Source organism: Desarmillaria tabescens (genome assembly GCF_030435595.1).
Source record: "Desarmillaria tabescens strain CCBAS 213 chromosome Unknown EV420scaffold_10, whole genome shotgun sequence".
NCBI lineage: Eukaryota > Fungi > Basidiomycota > Agaricomycetes > Agaricales > Physalacriaceae > Desarmillaria > Desarmillaria tabescens.
Genome location: NW_026848309.1, coordinates 391,235 through 413,722, shown reverse-complemented (window position 1 = coordinate 413,722; position 22,488 = coordinate 391,235). Strand labels below are relative to the sequence as shown.

Here is a 22,488-nt window from a genome sequence, read left to right as displayed (position 1 = left end):
ATGCTACGTTCAATACGATGGATAAGGACCTGACAACAATGAATAACCCGGTGTCCGGATGAAAAATTCGACCCAAATACTCAAGAGCATTGCAGTTTCAGTCGAAATCCCCGTCCAAATTTGATTCTGCACTTTATTGCAAATTGTCTCATCAACACACCTCTCCCATGACTACCTATATAAGTAAAGGGATGATCTTTGGCGAACGTCCTTGAATCAGGCCTGACGATACTCGTCTTCATGAACGACGACGACGTACTCCTAGCGAAATTCGACCTCGAGCAGTTCCAGTGGAAATGCTTTCATGCTGACGATGGTGCAGAAGCTCGTATTCGCCTTCTCGCTGGGGGCGAGCGAACGCATGATATCATGAATCGCCACGCCCAGGGAGATCAAACCTTATTTTTTGCCGTCTACGCAGACTTCACATCTGCGTTTGCACGAGCAAAAATCATAGATACCTGCCGCGACGCTTGGAAATGGCTTCGATATCATGTACCGATCATTGCATGCACCATTTCCGTTGACGATGACGACTCTGGCTATCTGGAGTACCATTCCCCGACGCCGAATGGCGTGGAGGAGTGGGCAGAACGCACATTTGTTGTTCATGACCAGCAAGTCCTAGACCTAAATGAACTCCGGATGAAAGTGGGCCAAGCGAGGATACCATCCGCTGCTGGTGACCAAACGTGGCTGCACTTCGTCGCTCATGCGTCAACCGTAGACGATACCATTACTCGCGTAGGATTTCTTTTCCAGAGTCATCATGCTCCATTTGATGGTCCGGGAATCAAACTTGTATTCAGTCGCTACCTGGCTCAAGTCGCACGCTCGTTGGGTTCCTCCGCGCCCTGTGACTTTATATGGGGCAGCGAGACTCATAACCTCAGCCCTTGTGTCTACAACATCTTATCAACTCTTGAACCTCGTCCCATATCCCCTCATTCTGGTGAACACCCTTCGTTTGACAAACCTTATTACCAATCTATACAAACTATCTACAGTGGTGTCTTGAAAGCATCCCAGGTAAGCTCTAGCAGGGAATTCTATTGCCCGATAATCCTCATTTAAAAGCAGAATGCTTATGGGTTCCGGCCACGCAACAGAGACACCCGCTGGCCTTTCTGCCAACGAGACGAAATCATCTTCTCAAACCGGGAATCAAACTCGATACTCAAACGGCTCAAAGACACATTTCCGTCCCAAAGATCATACACTGTCACGCATTTAGGTTCGATGTCTTGCGTCTAATTTGAACTCTGTATTTGACGTCCGATTTTAGCTCACGCAGCACTAGCCATGGTCGTCATGTCTGACAACCCCCCAGAAAAGAGTGATTTAGATTCTTTCCTAAACAATTACAGCCTTGTGGACTGCCGGAGTCGTTTGAAAGAGCCTTATTCTGAACCAACGCATGAAGGATATCCTGGCTATGCTATCGGCATAACAATGATGCGAATACCAGTATCAATATTCTGCTCTTCATCAGGAGAGTTGTTGCCGCTGAACAGGAATCTTCTCTTCACAGCAATGGGTCATATTCGCGCCTTCTATGACAATCAAAGAGCTATTTCCGCTCCTTTAAGCTGCATGGCGCAGCTCGGACAGATCATGTCTGTGTCTATGAAAGACGCAGCCGTAGCCAATCTGTGAGCCCGTCTATTATTACTCATGATGTCGGCTCATTGCGTATATTATTAGACTAACACCTAACCAATGCTATATGTTATCAAGTGACGGTGTAGGCGAAAGATATCTGCAACCGACATATGTTGATCATAGTGGTAAAACTGTTTTGACCGTTCCGAAGTTTTTCTCCTCGTTAAACAGAAATGATCCCGGACCGTAGGCGTTTTCTCCGGAATTGACGATAGTTGGTTTGAACGCTGGTGTATAGGTTCTTTCGCGTTTCATCATGGAGAGGCCTTATCGAACTGAGCGCTGACTTCAATTCTAACATTCTGTCCAAGGAAGAGGTCCGAAATCATCTGACAAAATGGAAAGAATTTATGCTACTCATTACGCGGGAAGCCGAGGATGACCATGGGGTTTCGGGCTCCACTAGGCACCCATAGTTGTCCCTTAAGGTATAGTCGCAAGAGAAGGGGTACTTATGTATTGGCGGGCATCATAGAGCGCTATTGGCGGCGGTCGGGGCTCACTAGAGACCGTTCTTGCTTCGTAAACGGGAATGTAGGTAGAAAACCGAGTACCGAACCGGTTGTCCACCATCACCAAAAGGTAGCGCTTGACATGAAAACAGCTTATAATGTACGCTATACACAGAACGAATGCAGGTCGACGTCAACAGCAAAATAGTGGGTGGACATGCAGTGCTTTTACTGGAGAAATTCCCGCTACCTTAGTAGCGGGTTATTATCCTCCATTTATAGCAGCATTTTTAGCTTGAAACAATTTCAAGGTCCAACTTCGCCGTTCAGGTTTGTTCCATTAGTATGTGCAGCGCAGCACATACTGTTTCATCTTGCCTATATAAACGAGTGATGATAATGACTGGAGCTTCAAGGACAATCAATGGGTAGTCCAACTTCTTTCCTTCTTACGATCGCAACACTTGCCATCTCCGCTTTTGCGGGGAGTTCTGGTCTGCAGGAAAGTTTGTCCGATGCTCACATAACGGCTGTTTTCCCTGGCAGCTCTTCTTATGATGCTGCGAGCAGGCCATGTAAGCAATTGTCTTCTCTCTGTTTGCCCTAACATTGAAAAGTGTCGTTCCCACAGATAACTTGCGTTACGATTTCGCTCCAGTTGCAGTGACATTTCCTTCAACGTCAGAGGAGGTCGCCACCGTCGTCGCCCTTGGTAGTTCGGAAAGCCTACAGGTCGTTGCAAGGAGTGGAGGCGTAAGTAAGCTCTTTATCATACTCACCTCGTCACTAACATCGTTGCAGCACAGCTACATTGCTAATGGGTTGGGAGGCAAAAATGGCTCCCTCGTTATTGACCTGAGAAATATGACCAAGGTCGAGGTGCATGCATCTTCGGGTACTGCAACAGTAGAAACAGGCAATAGGCTGGGAGATGTCGCGTTCGCATTGAACAACCAGGGAAGAGCGATCCCCCATGGAAGTTGTCCTTACGTGGGCATTGGTGGTCACGTCTGTAAGTTCTCGGTATTTCCATACCGAAAAGCACCCGAATCTCATGCGCATAACAAGCTGGCGGAGGCTTTGGATTTACGTCTAGAATGTGGGGGCTTACCCTCGACGCAGCCCAATCAATGACTGTAGTATTGGCTAATGGAACGATTGTAACGGCGTCAAGCACCTCCAACGCAGATCTCTTCTGGGTACGTGACCCAATACTTCTCAGCGTCCGCATAACAACTCGGTTATTTGGATCCTTCTAGGCAATGAGAGGTGCCGCGTCCTCGTTTGGTATCATCACCTCTGTAGATTTCGAGACATTCGCTGTGCCCTCTTTCGCAACTATCTACGAATACGACTGGCAGCTGAATTACTCCGCTGCTGCAGCCGCTCTATATAATTTCCAAGAATACGTGATGACGGATATTCCACCTGAACTTGGAGCCGAAGTCAATCTTGGAAAAGGTGATTCCGAGGGGAGCGTCTCTTTTGTGCTGACCGGCGGGTGGTATGGCGGGTCCTTAGACGCCCTCCAGAGCGTATTAGCTCCATTCTTGCAGTCTATGCCTTCGGCGAGTGGAACTTACTCTGGTAATGGAACGTACATAAGTACCGTTGCAATTTTGGGTGACGGTATCGTAAACACCAAAACCGCGGGCCTGGACACAACTGATACTTTCTATGTCAAATCGTTGATGACACCGGAAGATCAACCGATGACCTTGGAAGCTTTGGAGGTCTACATGAAATATTTGGCATATGAGGGCTACGCTTCCGATACGGTCTGTCTACTCACATATATAACACTAAAGATATACTCATCATTGACGTAGGCCTGGTTCATGCAATTTGAGCTCTACGGCGGAGGAAACTCATTCATCAACTCGGTCGATGTGAATTCAACAGCGTTTGGCACAAGAAGCGCATTGTTCACAGTCCAGCTGTATGCCTCGTCGAGTAGTTTCGAGCCGCCATACCCTGACGACGGGTTCACTTTCTTAGATGGTATGATGTCGCTACAATTTTCTGCTCCGTCTCCCCCATTCATTATTGTACTTTCAGGTGCCGCTGATGCCATCACTACAACCATGGGTGATGGCTGGAATTATGGAGCTTATGTGAACTATGCCGACGATCGACTCGAGAATGGTACGTCCTGATTGCTACAGCTTTTAGCACGAAGACTGATACACTCTGTACAGAGCACTATCTTTACTATAAATCGCATTATCCCAGGCTGGAGAGTCTGAAAACTCAATACGACCCAACAGGTGTCTTTGACTTCCCCTTAAGTATCCAGTAAGGATACGGCGTAAAGGACATAGTTTATCATCTCCGTCCTCATCTATTTTACGTAGTACTGTATTACGATATGACACAACCCGGCAGACAATATATTTCTAACTATAGTTTTGATATATTTCATCGCATAGTCGGTACCGACAACGCCAAGACTTCAACGATTTCCTTATGTTCCGTCAGTCTCACAGCTTCGCCTGGTCTTGAGGCATCGAAATACGTTGATGTGATCCTCGCCTCTTCGAGTCTCCATCGAGGGTACTGTCGTCCTTTCATATCAGTCGTGAAGGCGCCCTACAGTTCAATATTAGTACGGCAAACACAGAATTGAAGCAACCAGTCACTCACCAGTCTGGTTAGCCAACGTTCATCCTCATCGTTCTCTCCAGTAAGCTCGATGATTCGTAACCATAGCGAGTATATCATCGGGAGGCGAGTGGCCAGCAAATCAATGAGCGGAGGGCTCATGGTCTGGACGTCGACTTTGAAGGTCTCGAGGCCTGAGAGCAGGAAGTAATGCGCAAAAGCAGATAGGACAACGTTCAGTTGGGAGAGTGAGAGGTACGCTCCTCGTATATTGAGCTCGTCAAGTTGGTGAACAGGTAGCATCGGTAGAGTTACAAGTGTAGATACCTGCAAAATGATATCGTTAGAAAAGAAGATATGCAAGGCCAAGATGACAAACCTCCTTCGGAAGCTTGATGTTTCTAAACTCAAGACATATAGATTTCAGACTGGATGGCAAACGAGATAAGATCCGGATGACATCGAAACTGAGCGTTTCCACCGTGGTACTCAAAGCTCTCAAGTATGAGTTCCCAAGTAGTCCCGTCAGTTTACCAAGCTGGTCATCTCGCATGCAGAGACCATCAATATGGAGTCTGGTTAGAGACTGCGAGTTCTTGGATATACACTTGATCGCTGTGGGGTAGCACCGCTGGGTGATGTACAACCCCAATGTCTCCATGTTCGCCAAATCAACATTCGAGATAAGGCATTCCACTGCATCGTCGATGTCCTCCATGGCATCTGGGTCGAGAGAGGATATTGCCCACTCGAAATGGGTGAGTGTCTCTGCGTGTGCATTGAGCATTTCGACCAGGCCACTGTCGGATGGATGGATTACCAACGCCAGTTTACGCAAATGCGGAAAGTAACCTAACGAGGCGATGACCGGCGCGAAATTAACACCGGGCGCGGTCCGAATGAACAAACTTCGAAGCGTTTCTCCCGCGTTATTTATGAAAGGTGTAAGAATGTCTTCCTGAACATTGGCCGCGTTTGTATTTTCCGTGGTGGAAGAAAAGCTGTCCTTCTGCACTACAATTTCGAGTTCCCTTAGATGACTGAACTTGCGGGTTGCGGTGGACAGAAGGGTGCGGAAGCGCCCGAGCGGCGCTACTAGAACGAGGCGGTGGACAGCGGCCTTGAGGTTCCACACTGCGGTGAAGAATGGCACGAGGTCTTGTGAGAAGAGATGGTTCCGCCAGTGTATGCGTAATTCGCGGAGGTTTGTCATTCCCCGCACAGCGCCTATCATGGCTCGGATGATTTCGTCGGAGCAATAGATAGTTGACCCTCGGTGGTGGTGGGAAGTAAACACGGACCACGTTTCAACGTGAAGGGTATGAACGCGTTTGGCTACGGCAGGGTCTCTATTTGCTTATAGGTCAGAGTTGGGCGAAAAAGATCTAGGACTCGACAAACTTACTTCATCCGCTCCAAGAGCCACATCTTATGATCATTGAATTCATTAAATTCCACGCACCTGTATCGGGCATTCATAGCAGCACGATACAAGGCTCGGTTGACGGAGAACAGCTTTGCCAACTGGGTTTCGGGGATGAACGTAGAAATACATTCCCAAATGTCGTAGGGTATGTCTTTGCTCGTCATGATATTGACCGCGCTCGAATTAGAAGATGAGATAGCTTGGACGGCTTCAATGCTGGTCTAGAGGTTCAGTGGAAAGAAAAAAGTGGGCCGAGCTTCATATTCCGGTCCTCATCGTGTAACGGAAGGTGATAAACAAATGTTAGGAGATACACTGTGGGAGATAAGACAGTTCAGTGTGGGTCGTTATCTCCATCGGCGGCCACGTCGATGAACTGAGCGGCATCCACGCCCGAAACCCCAACCTTTCCCTTTTCAGGTAGACTAGGGACCAAGAAACAATGCTATTTTGGACGTAGTTGCACCTTCTGGGGTATGGAGAATGGTGTCGGAAGGCGTTCCGTGTGGATATAAAATGTCGGCAGATGATTCAAGAATGACGGAACGGACTTCCGGGCCGACGACATCGCCTACCTTCAAGTTTTTCTACTGGGAGCTATCGTCCAAAAATGTTGCTGGTAAGATACTGCAATGACCAAGAGTTCTCCTTCCTTCTTTTCCGCATATACGGTTGTTTCACACGGGGGCCAGAACCGCAAGGCGAGGGGAAGAGACTCGGAAACGCCAAGTCGCTCAGCGCGCGCCATAATATGGGACGCCTATTCTGCGGTCATCTATTTGGCCTTACTCTCTTCATCCGGGATAAACGCGCAGTGCATCTCGAAAGAAAATTGAAAACGAGATGAGCTTCATTGGCTGCCAGCTCTTATCTGACAGATAAAGCTAAGCCCGCGGTGTGAACTCGTTCCACAGGTCTTGAGAGATCGCAGTCTGGGACACAGGTAGTTCCGAGTTCATTACTCTTGCTTTACTACGGTGGGATGACACCAGTACTTGCTTGATAACGAAATGCTGCAACGCGTCACCGTGTTTTACGAAATATCGCTTGAGGTGCCGTGCAATCCGAATCCGAATCCGAGCTGCGCTGAGCTGAAAATCAGAGTGACTCAGACGGGAGGTCTGGAAGAGGACTCTTGTCCTCGCGTTGCAGAAAGCTGCCCAACGATCGAACCGAAGAAACTCGACTGTCACATCTTGAAAGTTGCTATGACCCGGCCGTACTAGAAAAAGGTTTGTTATTCGGTGACACGGCGGATTCTCTTCCTGGTTACTTACCATCAACGCCACCCTTCGTAAGGCTCGTGCCAGAAGGGATATGCCACCAATAGGAAATGGTGGAGGAAAACAATACGGCCGCTGGTAAGTACCACAACATGTGAAGGGAGTGGGCTGGCGATCGTTGAAAATCGAGTTTTCAGTTACGGTATATTTACGTACTCGTCAGGGTCGAGTATTTGAGTCCTTGAGTTCTAAATACCAATTTGAATCGCTTTTCTTATTTTTTCAAGTTGTATTCACACTATTGACGCGCCGAGCACCGCGAATAGTCACTGTGAAAGAGGATCATTATCTTAGTGTTTTCTGGAGTAGGGACAGGAATGAGGTGTGCTATTTGGCAAGAATAGTATGATCAGAAAATTCGTAGTGAAAGGCGTATTCCCACCTCTTTTCGTTGTCATTTGATACGTCGTCCAAGTCCGGAAACACTTGTTACATTACATTATTTGCATCTAACGTAGCCTTCCCAAAATCCTACAAGATACACTACAAATTATAGTTCGTGAGCCAAGGGAATGAGAGATGGTCATCTCGTACAGCCGGGCTCCGATATCCGGTATCCCAATCCATGAATTCCTCCCACTTCACACCGATCTCATTCGTCAGATTCAGAATAATCTGATCCCAATCCTTCTTCGACCACCATGTCTGCTCTACCCTCTTTGAAATCACGTAAAAATGCGCCATGAGGAGTAAGGCTCGAGGTCTTCTCTCAAAAAGAAAACCAAAGAACGCCATGGGTACGCGTCCGAACCACGACATGAGTGCGTACGATTGGTAATGTGGGTGAAACGACGCCTTCCACACAAGCCTCAGCAAAGCAACGCATTCTTGGTACACCGCCGATACCACAGGATTCTGCACTTCCGCAATATCCGGGGATCCAGGTAGAGGGAGCGGGAGTACAGTGAGGGAGTCCGGAAATCGTACCGCAGGGTTAATAGGCTCGTCTATATTTTGCGGGAGAAGCGCCCGTTGGAAAGCCTCTGAAATATCGCGATCTAGTGGCCACTTCTGTCCGAATGACACTAGAGTGCGGAGGACGCTGAGCCAGTCTTTAGAAGTTTCGTGACAGAGTGGCGGCGTGCTGGTAGCGTGGCCGTATACAGTCAGCACCGCATACGTCAGGAATACTGCGTTGGGGTCTGCGCTGGAGGAGCCCTCTTCGTACCAGACAGCCTTGACTCCAGCGAGAGCCTGCGCACAATGAGTGCTGGCGGCCAGGCTGTATCTGCTAGATGCCGGGTTAAGGGAATAGAGATGTAGAGCGGAAATGGCTAGGACGGCATGGAGAAGGAATGAGTTGCCTTCATGAAACGCAAGCGCCGGGAGCTTGGACCTGTATATTTCCGTTCTGGCCTCGTCGCGACAAAAGGTGAAGCATGTGCTGTTGGTATAATGATGTATGAGTTCGAGTCCAAGGACATCGAGCATGTCATCTCCTTCAGAGGGAGGCAGACTTGACGTGGACGGCGTTCCCTGAGGGTATGGGGCCACTGGCAGTGGCTCCACCGGCGATGACGCGGGGTGGTTATCGTTAGACCCCTCCCATATGCATTCGATCTTCCGTTTTGTGCAGTTATTACATATGGGAGTTTCCTCGTCGCACTATGAACACATGTTAGGCGCGTCTGGTACAGAGCATGAAAATAGAGGCATGATACCTTGATTTTACGACGCCTGCATGTCTTGCACCCAGTCCGTGTCTTGGAATGATGCCGCATTGCTACGTCCCTCCAATACGCTTGCAAGGCTCATGACTCTATAATGCCGATCTGGACACTATTTATTCCCACGAGGGCTTGCAGTTTTGCAGTGTTTCGAGAGGGGATCGCCGTTAGAAGTATCGCTTAGTACCTGGGATAGATGATAACTATAGAAACTTCAATGATCCTGAAGAAAAAATCATTGGGCCGGCGCACCTGCACATCTTCACCGTGCCCACGGTCCGTGGGGATCGACTCGTCTACTCACGCCGCAGCCGCGAGGCCTCGGGCCCTAGTTACCAAGTTCCCACCACTACCACGATGTAGGATCCTAAATTTTGAATAAATTCACTTGCGAGAATGCCAGTTGAAAAATGACAGTGAATAGAAGATCGCAAGTCGAGAAGCTCTGGAAATATTGGTGTCAATTTTGACGCAGCCGTTAAAATTGAACGGCACACACGATCTGTACCAATCTCAAACTCTGCCAGGTGCCGGTGACAATCACCATGAGATTTTCTTGATAAAATGATTCCAATAAGGATTTATATGATATATCAGGTTCGGCGCCGGAACTAACAAATACGCCCAGATTTTGGGTCGTGCGATGATGCGGGTCGAGTAACACGTCGTACCGTAACGACGATTACGCACTTGCAAAGAGATCTACTACCACCTCCAAAAAATGCGAATCTCTGTTCGGGCACAGCATGACATCATATGATCGTCGATTCAAGGGGGGAAGCACTGGGGAATTAAAAGTTGACTCGATTAAGAGCGAGAATGCGAAAGAGCGAGAACGCAAGAACAGTACACCGCACGGCAATCACTGTTCTCACCGGAGATGCACGAGGCCGCGAATGGGGGGAAGCCGGCGGCACGAAAACGTCGTCCTTTTGACTCGCCGGTGGGAACCGATTTTTTCAGAGTTCTACAAGATTCTTCATAGCCAATTTCGGTGCATCGGATCCAGACTTCTGTCATCGGCTTGGTAAATGCATGCGAAGGGTACTACGACTTGGCCAACTCAAGAACAGTGAGCTTTTAGCAAATCGTATGGTGAATTCCGTTAAGCACTGCAGATGAGAACACGGAGGATTCCTCCGTGGTACCAGGGTACTAGTTCACGGCTATTATTACAGTCGGCATTTGCCATGATTGTCGCCGCGTAAGAAATATTCTGCAGAAGTTATTTAATAACTCGCATGAAAAGGTGGACAGAAAGACGTCTAGTGTTCTAGAATACCGCCTTGAGAGTTCCGTCCTGTTGTGCCTCTTGTAAGCAAGTTTCATGGAGTGCTGCCGAGCCGGTAAAAGGGTTAAGACCGCCACCTCAGTGGTCCGTCCAGACTTGGAAGCCTCTATCAATGGCACATTCCGAAAGGACGGATTCAAATTACCTCTATGCAGTATATCGGACGAGTAGAATAAGCTGTAATGTCCTAGAAAGCGTCCATAAAGAGAACATGCATCGCGAAGGAACTTGGCGCATAAATAGGTATAAGGGTGGGGGTTCAGAATGTTTTTTAGTCACGAAGAGATGCAGAAGAGATTCCGACAGAACCGCATTCTTCAAAAGCATTGTCATATGACCTACCCTATCAAAGAGTAGGCGGCTGCATTCTGGCAAGGACCGGGATTCTAGCGTTATTACTCAAAGTCAAAGGAAACAAGCCAAAAGAATAGCCCATTCTGCCCCTACAACATTAAGACTGAGATCTAAGAGCCAACCCAGAGGTATTGTTTGCGTTCCAAGATCCTGCAAGAGAAACGAAAACATTCCAGGGGAAGTTGTAAGTGGAATGCCGTTTGTCGCGCGCTTGTCCATACCACGGTAAGTAGAATCTACTTGGTGTAGGAAGGTTCTGCCCATACCGCCTAATGTTCTGATGGCGGTAGCTTCGCTGTTCCAAGTTATCGACGAATACTCATCATATATATCATTTTTCGTCTGCGCTATCGTAAGACCATGACCATAGAAGCCCTGTAGCCAGACGCGATGACAAGTTAAAGTTGTGTATGTATGCAATGCCAGTGTCGAGCGCAATATGTTAGCTAGCTTCGAATGGGGCGCATCGTCGTTGATGGAGGTAGAGAGCAAGACATGATGAAATAGCCGACGGCACGTCACGCGTCCGCGTCAACGCTCTTCTCTTCAAACCATCATGATGGAAATTTCTTCATTTGCTTTCAGGCTCGCCCCAAGTCAAGTGAACTGGTCAGAATCTCACGCAAAAGCGCTCTCAAAGGACTATTCATTTACCGACATTGCCAACGAAACGCCTGACATGTACGTGCAGCGAACATACCTGCAATTCCTTTGGCTGCCAGAGGTCTGTTCGGTTTTATTTCTTCATAAAACGGAGCATCTAGATGAACAGATCTTTCTTACAGTCTATAATGCCACTAACGCTCCTCATTCCGAGCCTGCTACGCGTGAATATCGCGTCCTCATCCCGACCCACCACACATCCTTTGCACGTGCTTGTCTCGCCATTACTGTTGACAAGTCGCTCAGCTGCCAACAAATACCATATCGACCTACCACAACTTCTATCAGACGGCGGAGGGGACGGTGAAATTGAAGAGACGATGATGTGGTACGCTCTGAGCCACGAAAAGGCGGACGAGAGCGAGGGTCAGTCTCGCCCTGGATCCAGTGAACGCGCAGAGGAACTATGGATGAATGAGAAATGGCGGCACAAGTGGTTGGAACGTATGGAAAGACGAGAGTAATGTCATTCACTCCATTTCACCATCTTTCTATTCACTAATTTATAGGGTGCTGATTCAAATTCTGCTCCATTTTCTTGTTTTATCTTTGCCCGGTCCACCACCGTCACCTTCAGGATCTCCATCTCGGAAAAGAAAGAAGCGATCACCGCGTAAAGACGCGCCTCGTAGTCTGACCCAGACCACGGAAGACAGACTCGAAACATTCATGGACAAACTGTCCATGTGGCAGCTGATAAATGCCGTGGAACAGTCGTCTCCATCCTCCAAAGATGAGAAGGAGGCTGAGCTTGACTGGATACAACGCTTCTTTCGTGACGTTATCGAACCTCAGTGAGTTCTGAATCAGAAACTGTATATCTCATTTTTTTGATATCCATATAGATTTAAGACCAGCCTCCCCGACCAGTGCTCCCTCCTTCACTCCAAAATTTTCCGCACATCCATTTTCTCAGACGATGAAACGTCTTCACACTCTTCTGGTCGCTCTCCGTCACCGGAGACTCAGGCTCAGAAAGGACTTCTCCCTCGGCTTAAGCGGGCTCGAACTCTGACTGCCGACAATACCTACGACCGACATCCCTCTCCTGCGTTATCGATTGCATCTTCTTCAACACGAGAAGTACAGGCCAGATCACTGGCACGTTCACGCTCGCGTTCTTTGTCTGTTTCTCTTGCCCAGGAGAAGGAACGTGAGCGTGCCGAGAGTGTCGGTGCAAACTCGAAGAAACGCGTATTGAATCGGGAAGTTAGCATGTCTAGGGTGTTCAAAGGGAAACCAAAGACCAAAGCGGAGGAAATGCCCAGGGAGCAACCGAAGCCAGTGGTACACAAGCCTGTAAACGAGGGTGTGACGCTGGTGGAGGCTACTCCGGTGAAACCGAAACCAACGAGGCGGTTAGGGTTGAGCAGGGTACATAATTCGCAAAGTCAGGTCGCTTCCTCGTTCTTTTCATCAAAGTTGGCGGCAAAGGATGAGGAAGAGGAAGTGTGGGATTTGCCAAGCAGTTCTCCCGACATTCTACTATTGAAGAGCATCAGCTCACAAGGGGAGGGGTTTAATTCTGATGACGAGGTAGTATTTGTTCCAGTCACGCCGACCAAGGGTCGCAAGTGACGCTTCTGGCAATGATTATCCGTATACTGCGGAGGGGACATCGTTTTCTCGCCCCTAGGTAGTGATGTTGCTTGGGTTAAGCTAGCTGTTGAAAATCCGTGAATGCTGTAGGTCATGCCTGGCGGCTAATATCTCGCCCAGAGGCCAAGTATTTGCTGGTCCTTGAATTGTTTCATCGAATGTACTGTCATCGATGAGATGAGGGATTATTCCTGTAGTCAGACTACGGCACTGGCTGGCTTCAGCTGCTACCAATGGGCGTACAGCGTGCAGTAAGATTTGCTGAGCATTATATGGACCAATGTCATTCAAACGAACAGAAGCGGAAAGAAGGCTTCGGGCGTGAAGGAAAAGGTGAAGATAGCAGGACCGTTCTGTGAACTCGTCAGAAGATAATGGTAGGTACGCACAGAGAGAGAAGCACCTAGAGTCAGCCCTAGCGCGGCTGTCAATGCTCCCCAGCACGTTGGTAGATGCCCGTGTGTATCTTCTCGTCTGACCAGCGTCTTGAACTGAGTGAAGAAAGCTGACATTCGTTCATGGACCCGCTTAGCGTTGGGCTCTAGCGGGAACGACGAAGGTGGAGAGAGGGCCTTTGAGTACAACGTCAAAAGGGCGACTCCCTGGGATTTTGATGCCCGTCTGGCGACGTGATTGAGGGTCATAGTTTCGTAAAGCCCTTCGAGAGTAATGATATCCGCCAAGAGCTTCGACAGCGCTTGATCAGAACTGTTGCCTTGTACATCGAGCTCGCGGTACAGAGAGACAAGGCGATGAGCATCGGAGACGAATGGCAACGCGCTTCGCGCATAGGAGGCCATGCTGTCGCGGATGAACGTCGTAGGGTCGTTGGATCCGAAGCCATGCTTCATGTATGACTCGAGGCCCGACGATGCCACGAATGCGCCAGTCGGGAGATTGCTATCAGAGAGCAAAAGCAGGATATATGTCTCGTCGTCGTCGTTCATGACTTCGAGGTCGTCGCTCCGGTGGCAGCCGATGATTCCACACGTGTCCAAAATAAGATCCGTTCTGAACCGCCCATTCTGAATCACGTCGGCCACCGCGGCCGCTGGACCGCATCATAATCTGATTCTTATCACCCATTGCCCAAGCTATAGACTAGAATAATGTCGTCGAGGGCAGCGAGGGCGCTCGTCTCTTCATCGCAACACCAACGACGAGCTGTGTCTCCTTCGGTATTACAACTCCGTACTTTCCTATCTTGTACACCTTCTACGTCAAGGCCGCAGCCCATCAGAGGTCGGGGAAATTCCTCCTTGGCGATTGAGTCAACGCCGGCGGAAGAGCAGCTTTACGCCAACGGGGCCAGAGCACTGGCCCAGGCCGCTGTATCAGCAGAGACAAGCAGAGGTGAGCCTTTGACACCGGTTCTCGACACCACGTAACTCTGACCCCCGTACCCTAGGTGCAGGACCACCACCACCATTGGCTCAGTACCGTAGATTAATAGATACCGGGACGCTTAAGGGTGATAAGCATCAGACAAGGATCATTCAGAAGTTGCAGAACCTTCACGACCAGTTGGTACGCTATACCCCACCGCCAGTTCCCGACTCGTTTGCTTCCACCTCTTTGGTGTGTCATTATCTTTATTCTGTCTCATCTGTGTCTCACCACGGACCCAGTTATTCCGACTTTTCTCTCGCAGCGATACAGTGCCTGCTTCACCACCAGAAAATGTACCCAAGGGTCTATATCTGTATGGTGATGTTGGGACAGGAAAAACTATGCTCATGGATCTATTTTACAATACCCTACCTTCTCACTTGAACCGTAAACGACGTGTCCATTTCCACGCATTCATGATAGACGTACATAAACGACTGCATGCAGCCAAGATTGCAATGGGACACAAGGGCGGCGACCCAATCATACCTGTCGCTCGTGACCTCGCTAGCCAAGCCTCTATTCTCTGTTTCGACGAATTCCAGGTGCATACTCTCCGTTATCAGCCCGAGTTCGGTCTGACACGTTCCCACGTAGGTCACCGATATCGCAGACGCGATGATACTTCGACGGCTCCTCGAGAATTTGCTCAACTATGGCGTCGTCTGTGTCATTACCTCAAAGTAAGTGTTCAGCTGATATTGAGTGTTCTGTAGACTTCCAATTTGCCACAGTCGACATCCTGATGAACTTTACAAGAATGGCATCCAGCGTTCGAGCTTCATACCCGCCATAGATTTACTAAAGACACGTTTCAAAGTGACTGATTTAGATTCGGGCACCGGTAAGTGTGCTCTTCACTCGCAGCCGTGAAAAGGATACTAAATCTCTGAAGACTATCGTCGAATACCCCGAGCCCTCTCTAAAGTCTACTATCACCCTCTCACGCCTTCAAATGCCCTCGAGATTAACAAGATATTCAAGTCCCTTACATCGCACAATCCTTCGGATCCGGTCTTACATAATAGACCACTCACAATATGGGGTCGGACGCTTCGTATACCAGAGAGTACGCAGCATGTAGCAAAGTTCCATTTCGAAGAACTGTGCGGGCAACCACTCAGTGCTGCTGATTATTTGGAAGTGACGAGGGTATTTCATACCGTTTTCTTGCTGGACGTTCCCAAGATGGGATTGGACAGCAAAGACAAAGCCAGACGATTTATTACTTTCATCGATGCATGTTATGAGAGCAAGGCGAATATTTTTCTTATCTTGCCTCCGCGCTCCTGACAATCTTTCTGTGACAGACGAAACTCTTCGTTACCTCGGAGGTGCCCATTCATCAAGTATTTTCCAGTGACAAGACGGATGCGGGTAAAGGCCCGTCAGAGCATATGCGGAGTGTCATGGATGATCTGGTTTGTCCCTGGTGTACCTTTGAGCGCGAGCGCCCATAATCTTACACTTTTTCTCTCAGGGCTTGTCGGAACAACATTTCGGGGCCAGCTCGATGTTTTCGGGCGAGGAAGAGATTTTTGCCTTTGCGAGGGCATGTTCTAGACTTGTGCAGATGGGGAGCAAAGAGTGGGCTGAGACATCTGGGAGGCGGTGATATTGATCCTAAGAGTGAGAGATTGACATCTGTTGTGAAGTTTGGAAATCACTATCGATTGTATTCATCTAGTATCTATGTATCTATGTATCTATTATGGTCTTACCAGCGTGAAGGATAAGCATCTCAAGCTAAACTGGTTCGGTAGGCATCTGTACTTACCGGGAGGATCCGTCTTGTCATGTCAGATGACCGGAATGGAATTATGTTTTAGGTTGAAACCTTTTTTCTCCCAAGGTAAGTAACATTCGAATCATTATGACACAATTTAAACGTTCCCATACAGTTTATTCAGAAGCCTCTAAGCACCATGGATACAAGGCTGTCAATCTAAGGAAGGAAAGTAAATGGGGACGTAAAGTGCAAAGGCCCTTGAAAGCAACAAGAGCAAATAAGTACTTCGCGTGTTTTTGTGCCTCGGCGCATCAATATTTCAACATCGTCCCCGACGTCACCAAGGATCTCCAAGGATTTCACCACGATCCGATATCCCGCGTACGCTGCCAAGCTCCAGGTACCTGCCGCAGTGTCGCCTCCTGAGAACACAAGTTCACGTCCGGTGGATCGTCTTCCGTTTCGGCGCCCAGAAATCTTCAAAGTCCAGTTGGTATACGAACATCACGACACATCTCTATGGTTTGATGCGCTCACGGCTTCGCTTGTTTAGTTACTTCATCTTGAATGATCATACTTCCTCTACGTAACGACGGCAAAGCTAAGAATGAAGCTTGAAATCGTTGCCTTGGTCTTCGATCGACGGAGTTCCAGATGTGTATCCCCCTATTTTTGGTCAAGAGCAAGGGTGGACAAGATAATAATCCTGAACGGGAGCTGTCATAATTAAGGGGGGTCCTCCCGTCAGTCTTTTATGGGCGTTGCTTTCGTTGTTGTCCAAGTTTTCTGCTTCCCCCATCTTTTAATCGCCGGTGATTTCCTTGGAGGACTTCCTGCCTCAAGTACTAGGCTAACAGGCCACCCACGCTCTTTAATCATGCGCGTCACTCATTTATTATTTATACCCCTCTTTTTTGCGCTCTCGGTCTTGCCGGTTCTTGGTCGTTTCTCCCAGCGAAGTCATGGTTCCCTCAGCTCCGCTCACAAGGCAAAACGTGTCGCTGCTCCAGCCGGTAACGATACATTAGAAAAAAGGGACAGTACGAAGTATATTTTTATGCATCATGCAAGTTGTTACTCTCTCGTACTTTTCTTCTACTAATTTTCTCCCTATCAGATTGTTGGAAGTACGTGTTTTTCTATCCAATGCCCCCCTCCCTATCGCTGATATCGATCTCGTTCTCAACCAATAGATACGTATGTTGGAAGCTCCCGCACCGATTTTTATCACTAACCTTTTCTGCATAAGGTATCCCTATACCCAATCTGATTGGGCGGATGACATCGCTCGAATCGGCACCAACAGCGTGTACGTACTTTCCTTCACCATCTTATTAAATGACGCTTTGGCTCACTTGGGATATTAGCGACGCTATTGCCTTGAACATAGGTGACGACGACTGGCAACTTTCACGAATCACCGATGCGTATGCAGCTGCCGTGGGCACGAACATGAAATTGTTCATCTCTTTCGACTACACTGCCTTTGCATGCGATGTGTCCAAAACGATTAGCTATATCAATCAGTTCAAGAGTCATCCCAATCAGTTCTACTATAATGGACAAGTTATGGTGTCTAGTTACTCCGGCGACTGTTTGGGAACGGGCGGATGGCAGACGATCAAGTCTTCCACAAGTGCCTACTTGATGCCTTTCATCTGGGGTCTGGAGGGCAGTTTCGGCTCAACTTGGTCGTTCTTGGACTCTTGGTTATGGTTAGCTCTCGTGTGCTATTGACGCGTTCTTTTCTGAGCTTTACTTGATAGTTGGGGATGTGCTTGGCCACAAGGCGACTACGATAAAAACGTGCGTGTTTTCTATCGCAATTTGTGTCGCTTCGCTGATTATCATACAGACCAGCGATGATCAATACTGTGAGTTTTGCCGCTGCTAGAGTATGAAAGCGCCCACCTTACATGAACAGACATCAGTCAATTAGGAACGCGCTATGCCACGACCATCAGCATGTGGATATTGTAAGTCCCGTTCTACGCTTTTAAGGAATCCTCACATAAATCCTTCCGAATAGTACTCATTATTCATGGGCGGACAAGAATTTCTACCTTCGGGGTGATGACTGGCTCATTGCTAATCGCTGGGAGCAACTGATTTCTATGCGCGACCAGTTGACGTTTGTAGAGATGGTAACCTGGTATGCGTATTTTTCCACGATTCAGACTAAAATGATGCTCAGTTTGATGTAATAGGAATGATTACGGCGAGTCGGACTAGTAAGTGCATCTGGATGTTGACCCTGCCCCGACTTCTAACTTCACGGGAATTTTAAAGCTTCGGACCTTTCAAAGGAGCGCAGCCAGACGGTAAGCTTGAAGTGGTATTATTTTGATCGGACATTTACGATCTAACCAGGTACATATTGGGCTGAGAACTTCCCCCATACTATTTTCTACGATCTGTCTCAATACTATATTACGGCGTTCAAGACAGGTAGCTACCCCGCCATTACTGTGAGTCTCATTAAAATAGTGCTGTTGTTTCCTCGGTGTAATGGTTCGTGCAGCAAGATGTCATTTATTATTGGGCTCGTCCTCATCCATATGCTGCAAATGCAAACGCCGATTCCCTCGGGAAGCCAACTGGCTGGGACTGGGGAACAGTATGTTCAACGTTATCCTGAAGACGTCAAAGTCGTTGACGTCTTCATCCAGGACAGTTTATGGGCTTTGGTCTTTGCCACATCGTCTGCGTCTGTTACTTTGCAGATCGGCGGCTCTTCGCAAACCTTTAGCGTCGGAGCTGGTGTTACGAAGCTCTCGATTCCATTGGATTATGGCCAAATAACTGTCACAATGGTCAAAAACTCCCAGACTGTCATTGACCAGACCGCTACTGATTTCACCTACATCGCAAGTCCTTCTCAATGTAATCCTTCCCCAAACGCTCTCAGATTCAAACTCGCTAACAGTCGATTCCAGATAACTACAACGCGTATGCCGGTGCTGCTGGTAAGTCTATCTCACATCTATGTGATCTCTATATGTATGTCATTATTTCCAGCCGCTTCAGCAGTTGCGACCTCGACTTCATCCACGTCTACTACAGCCTCAACAACTGCAGCCGCTGCTACCTCGACGTCAACTTCTTGGTATTCGATTGGTTGTATTGCTGAAGGCACGACTGGTCGTGCACTCTCAGGACCTTCCTACGTGCAAGATGGAATGACGCCAGCAATCTGCACTTCATTATGCTCCGCTTATGGCTATGCAGGCATGGAGTATGGGTAAGCCACCGTAATCTACAGAAATGGTGCTGTTGCTGATATGATGTACTCTTCTCAGGAAAGAGTGTGCGTAGAGCTTGGTTCTTGCTTGTGTCGATCGGTTTGACTCATATCTGTACAGGTTATTGTGGTAATTCATATACGAGCAACGGTGCAAGTGGCACCCTTATATCCTCCAGCAGTTGTAATGTCATGTGCGACGGCGATTCAAGCCAGCCTTGTGGCGGTTCCTGGGTTCTGAATCTCTGGGGTAAGGGAGAGTCATCCTCCAGCAGCTCGACCTTCTCCTACTATGGATGTATTGCCGAGGGGTCATCAGGACGTGCACTGACAGGTGCTAGTTATACTCAGTCAGGCATGACGGCAGAGGTCTGTCAAAGTCTTTGTGCGGACTACGATTATGCCGCAACAGAATATGCGTACGTTCGAAACCGGATAAAATGCTCTTATACTGATTATATGGTTTTACTTGTAGCCAGGAATGTTATTGCGGCAATTCTATCACTGAAAACGGCGCTTCTGGCGCGATTGTGGATTCGAGCCAGTGCTGGGTTCCTTGCGACGGAAACAACAGCGAAATTTGTGGTGGATCTTGGCATTTAAGCGTGTATGTCAAAGGAACTAGTGTAAGCAGTGTATGTACTGCATTTCATCTTCAGCTAGCCATGTCAGTAACATTGTGTTCCAGTGGACGAGTCAAGGATGCTATACCGACAGTGCCGATCGTCTTCTCCGTGGTTCTCTCACCACTATCAATGGGCTGACGACAGACGCTTGTATCAGTTCCTGCTCCAGTGCTGGTTTCACAATGGCCGCTACGGAGTATATGTACCAATGCCTTTGCGGTAACACGTTGTACACAACTGGGGGAGCTGGCTCGTCCACGTCTTCTAACGACTGTAATATGCCCTGCCAAGGTGAGTTTGATCGCACATACCTTATAGAACAGGTTCTCATTCAATTCTACAGGTGATTCAACCGAGACGTGCGGTGGTAGCTATCGTGCTAATCTCTATACTGCTCCTGGCACTACCCTTTCGAGGCGTGAAGCCGCGCCTACGTTCCGGACGTTGTGGGGTCTGTTGATTTAAGTCTTGGTGTTGAAGTGGTTGAAAGTATTTCGTTCATTTGGGATCGTTTTTCTCGTTTATTATCACACATTCTCTCTTCTTCAAGCTGACGGTTCAAACGTTCATGGATGGGTAGATTCCCTCCCAGTAGCGGAAGCAGCACAAACTATTAATCTTCGATGCTTGGTTGATGCTTTTTATACCCAGGCATTTTGTATACCGGTCTGTAGAGAATCTGCCATGTAGATGTAGTTTCAAAGTAAGTGCTCTGTTGTTATGTACTGTTTAATTTATTTTCGACCAGTTTAAATGTTGTTAGCAGTAGATGCAGAGAATTGCAGTCTTTTCTCTTGTCTCTTTGTCAGCTAATTATCTGCCCTAGAAGATGTTAGTTACATCACTAACTTCCGCCATCGAATCTTCACCCCCACGATCCCGTCAAGGAGAAGACTTGATTTTTATTTTGTGTTTAGTAGCTCATCAGAGTCATCTTTGAGCTACAAGGTAAAGAAAGCTAGTCCCCTTTTTCATCTAGCTACTAATCTTCACCGGTACCAGTCAGCCTATTCACATCCCAGATGCGGCACTACCTGTTGTGCTGCCCGAAATGCGAATCAAGATAGTACCGTCTCATGATCACGGCAACTATCAAAGCTTCTCCACGCGAATGACACTCTAGCAAGAAATCATACTCAGATCTCTCAAAGCATCAGTTCTCCGCATTACCGCTGCTCCGACGAGACAGATGTTAAAATTCGTCGTCTCAGCGATATTCTGAAAGTGCTGGAAGACCAACGCCGGGCACCTCGAGAAGGCTGATAACGGATACATAGCCGTAGGACTTCTGTACGAGATCATGGTACAATTCTATCTACCTGCATCATGTGTTGTCATTGTATTGGCAGTGTATCCCTCACTAGTTCAAGTTGCAAGTAGCTGTATAGGTCCGGCATTTTTTTCGGTTAGTCCTCGTTTGCCGCTAATTGAGAAGCAAGTGGCTATACTATACCAGATGGACGCTTTGCTATTTTCTTGACATGCTGCCGTAAGTTGCAGGTGGCTGAGTTTCCTTGATTTGCTTCGGACTGCCGTAAACTGCGCACCTGTGATGTGGCTGTGCCTTTGCATCTTTACCTGTAAGTAATCAACGTCCTCTGCTGTAAAGATGAAAAAAGTGTGTAGAATGCTTCCTTTTATGCTCACCCGCACTGACTTGTGTGGTAGCTGTTGTCTAGGTGGAGAAATTCTAATCGTGACGCGTCAAATTTTCGGATCTGCCAACTATGATTTCTCTGGCCTTGACGACAATCTGAGTATCGTATGGATCATGCCCTGCCCTGCCCGAAATGCCCAACATCCATGCTTCAATACGACTGCATATAACCGCGATGACCGTCCTTCCCTAGGGAATTCTGTTGTCAATGACCCGCCACTGGATATGAAGCCGGTTCTCTGAAGCCGCCAGCTCACCACGTCTCAACGGCTCGGGCCCGACAAAGAGCTCACTGAAACTCGTCGCGTCACTAGCGTTTTGACATTCTTAGAAAACAAATGTTACTGGCTCGAGGAAATCAACAGAGAATACAAAACTGCTTTGGCATCCATTTCCCACATTCCTCCCGAAATTCTCATGGATGTTTCTTCGCTTTATGGATGAACACACTTTTTTTCGATGTTCTGCAAGCTTGAATATGATGGTTCAACTTCGATACTCCATTAATTTCAATAGTCTCTTACGGCTAATGAGACGTCTTTCACCTGTCTGCGGAAATATTCACAATCTCAACATGTATCATATTAACCGGCAACCACTACGGCGTCGATATACCTGATGCTCCTCACCTCTACCACAAGCAACTCGACTCGCTATACCTGAGCACCTCCTTACCTGGAACATTCGATATCCGGCGTCGTTGCTTATGGGAGGACGCATTACTGGTGACGACACCCCGCATTGTTCATTTAACGCTGCAGAAGCTCGTTTTATGAGGCCACTTTCATCAACTGCCCTGAACTCCTGGTGCTCAAATCTGTCATTGCGCTTGTCCTCCAATTTATAAT

General features: G+C 48.0%; 8 protein-coding genes across 8 annotated transcripts; 5 read left to right on the top strand and 3 right to left on the bottom strand.

Annotated features, from left to right (window-relative positions):
* The first annotated feature begins 118 nt into the window (after positions 1–118).
* Positions 119–2,308, top strand: EV420DRAFT_125611 (uncharacterized protein). Its single transcript, XM_060466772.1, has 5 exons — positions 119–1,029; positions 1,081–1,234; positions 1,286–1,652; positions 1,705–1,848; positions 1,901–2,308. Exons 1-5 carry the CDS (start codon positions 241–243, stop codon positions 2,076–2,078), a joined length of 1,632 nt encoding a protein of 543 aa, XP_060333478.1. The 5' UTR covers positions 119–240; the 3' UTR covers positions 2,079–2,308.
* On the top strand, positions 2,309–4,711 carry EV420DRAFT_125612 (glucooligosaccharide oxidase). Its single transcript, XM_060466773.1, has 8 exons — positions 2,309–2,689; positions 2,746–2,867; positions 2,916–3,126; positions 3,183–3,313; positions 3,374–3,892; positions 3,944–4,115; positions 4,173–4,259; positions 4,313–4,711. The coding sequence occupies exons 1-8, from the start codon at positions 2,539–2,541 to the stop codon at positions 4,411–4,413; spliced, it is 1,494 nt and encodes a 497-aa protein (XP_060333477.1). The 5' UTR covers positions 2,309–2,538; the 3' UTR covers positions 4,414–4,711.
* On the bottom strand, positions 4,487–6,528 carry EV420DRAFT_125636 (uncharacterized protein). Its single transcript, XM_060466776.1, has 3 exons — positions 6,121–6,528; positions 5,095–6,064; positions 4,487–5,042 (listed from the first exon to the last, which is right to left on the bottom strand). The coding sequence occupies exons 1-3, from the start codon at positions 6,303–6,305 to the stop codon at positions 4,704–4,706; spliced, it is 1,494 nt and encodes a 497-aa protein (XP_060333476.1). The 5' UTR covers positions 6,306–6,528; the 3' UTR covers positions 4,487–4,703.
* A 1,292-nt stretch (positions 6,529–7,820) lies between these two features.
* On the bottom strand, positions 7,821–9,259 carry EV420DRAFT_125555 (uncharacterized protein). Its single transcript, XM_060466767.1, has 2 exons — positions 9,086–9,259; positions 7,821–9,029 (listed from the first exon to the last, which is right to left on the bottom strand). The coding sequence occupies exons 1-2, from the start codon at positions 9,143–9,145 to the stop codon at positions 7,908–7,910; spliced, it is 1,182 nt and encodes a 393-aa protein (XP_060333475.1). The 5' UTR covers positions 9,146–9,259; the 3' UTR covers positions 7,821–7,907.
* Positions 9,260–11,280: 2,021 nt separating this feature from the next.
* EV420DRAFT_125538 (uncharacterized protein) lies at positions 11,281–13,308 on the top strand. The gene is made up of 4 exons (XM_060466763.1): positions 11,281–11,460; positions 11,522–11,859; positions 11,909–12,193; positions 12,245–13,308. The coding sequence occupies exons 1-4, from the start codon at positions 11,293–11,295 to the stop codon at positions 12,975–12,977; spliced, it is 1,524 nt and encodes a 507-aa protein (XP_060333474.1). The 5' UTR covers positions 11,281–11,292; the 3' UTR covers positions 12,978–13,308.
* Positions 12,838–14,351, bottom strand: EV420DRAFT_125511 (uncharacterized protein). Its single transcript, XM_060466761.1, has 2 exons — positions 13,402–14,351; positions 12,838–13,351 (listed from the first exon to the last, which is right to left on the bottom strand). The coding sequence occupies exons 1-2, from the start codon at positions 13,943–13,945 to the stop codon at positions 13,059–13,061; spliced, it is 837 nt and encodes a 278-aa protein (XP_060333473.1). The 5' UTR covers positions 13,946–14,351; the 3' UTR covers positions 12,838–13,058.
* Positions 13,976–16,119, top strand: EV420DRAFT_125540 (AFG1-like ATPase-domain-containing protein). Its single transcript, XM_060466764.1, has 9 exons — positions 13,976–14,351; positions 14,407–14,576; positions 14,627–14,932; positions 14,985–15,070; positions 15,122–15,231; positions 15,283–15,456; positions 15,532–15,644; positions 15,698–15,808; positions 15,868–16,119. The coding sequence occupies exons 1-9, from the start codon at positions 14,108–14,110 to the stop codon at positions 16,000–16,002; spliced, it is 1,449 nt and encodes a 482-aa protein (XP_060333472.1). The 5' UTR covers positions 13,976–14,107; the 3' UTR covers positions 16,003–16,119.
* An 874-nt stretch (positions 16,120–16,993) lies between these two features.
* On the top strand, positions 16,994–20,448 carry EV420DRAFT_1266134 (glycoside hydrolase family 71 protein; the record flags this gene model as incomplete). Its single annotated transcript, XM_060467310.1, has 16 exons — positions 16,994–17,200; positions 17,310–17,425; positions 17,484–17,831; positions 17,883–17,922; positions 17,972–17,990; positions 18,041–18,092; positions 18,146–18,268; positions 18,324–18,347; positions 18,406–18,437; positions 18,487–18,584; positions 18,638–18,733; positions 18,786–18,999; positions 19,053–19,082; positions 19,135–19,210; positions 20,030–20,274; positions 20,327–20,448. The coding sequence occupies 16 exons, from the start codon at positions 16,994–16,996 to the stop codon at positions 20,446–20,448; spliced, it is 1,842 nt and encodes a 613-aa protein (XP_060333471.1).
* Positions 20,449–22,488: the final 2,040 nt, after the last annotated feature.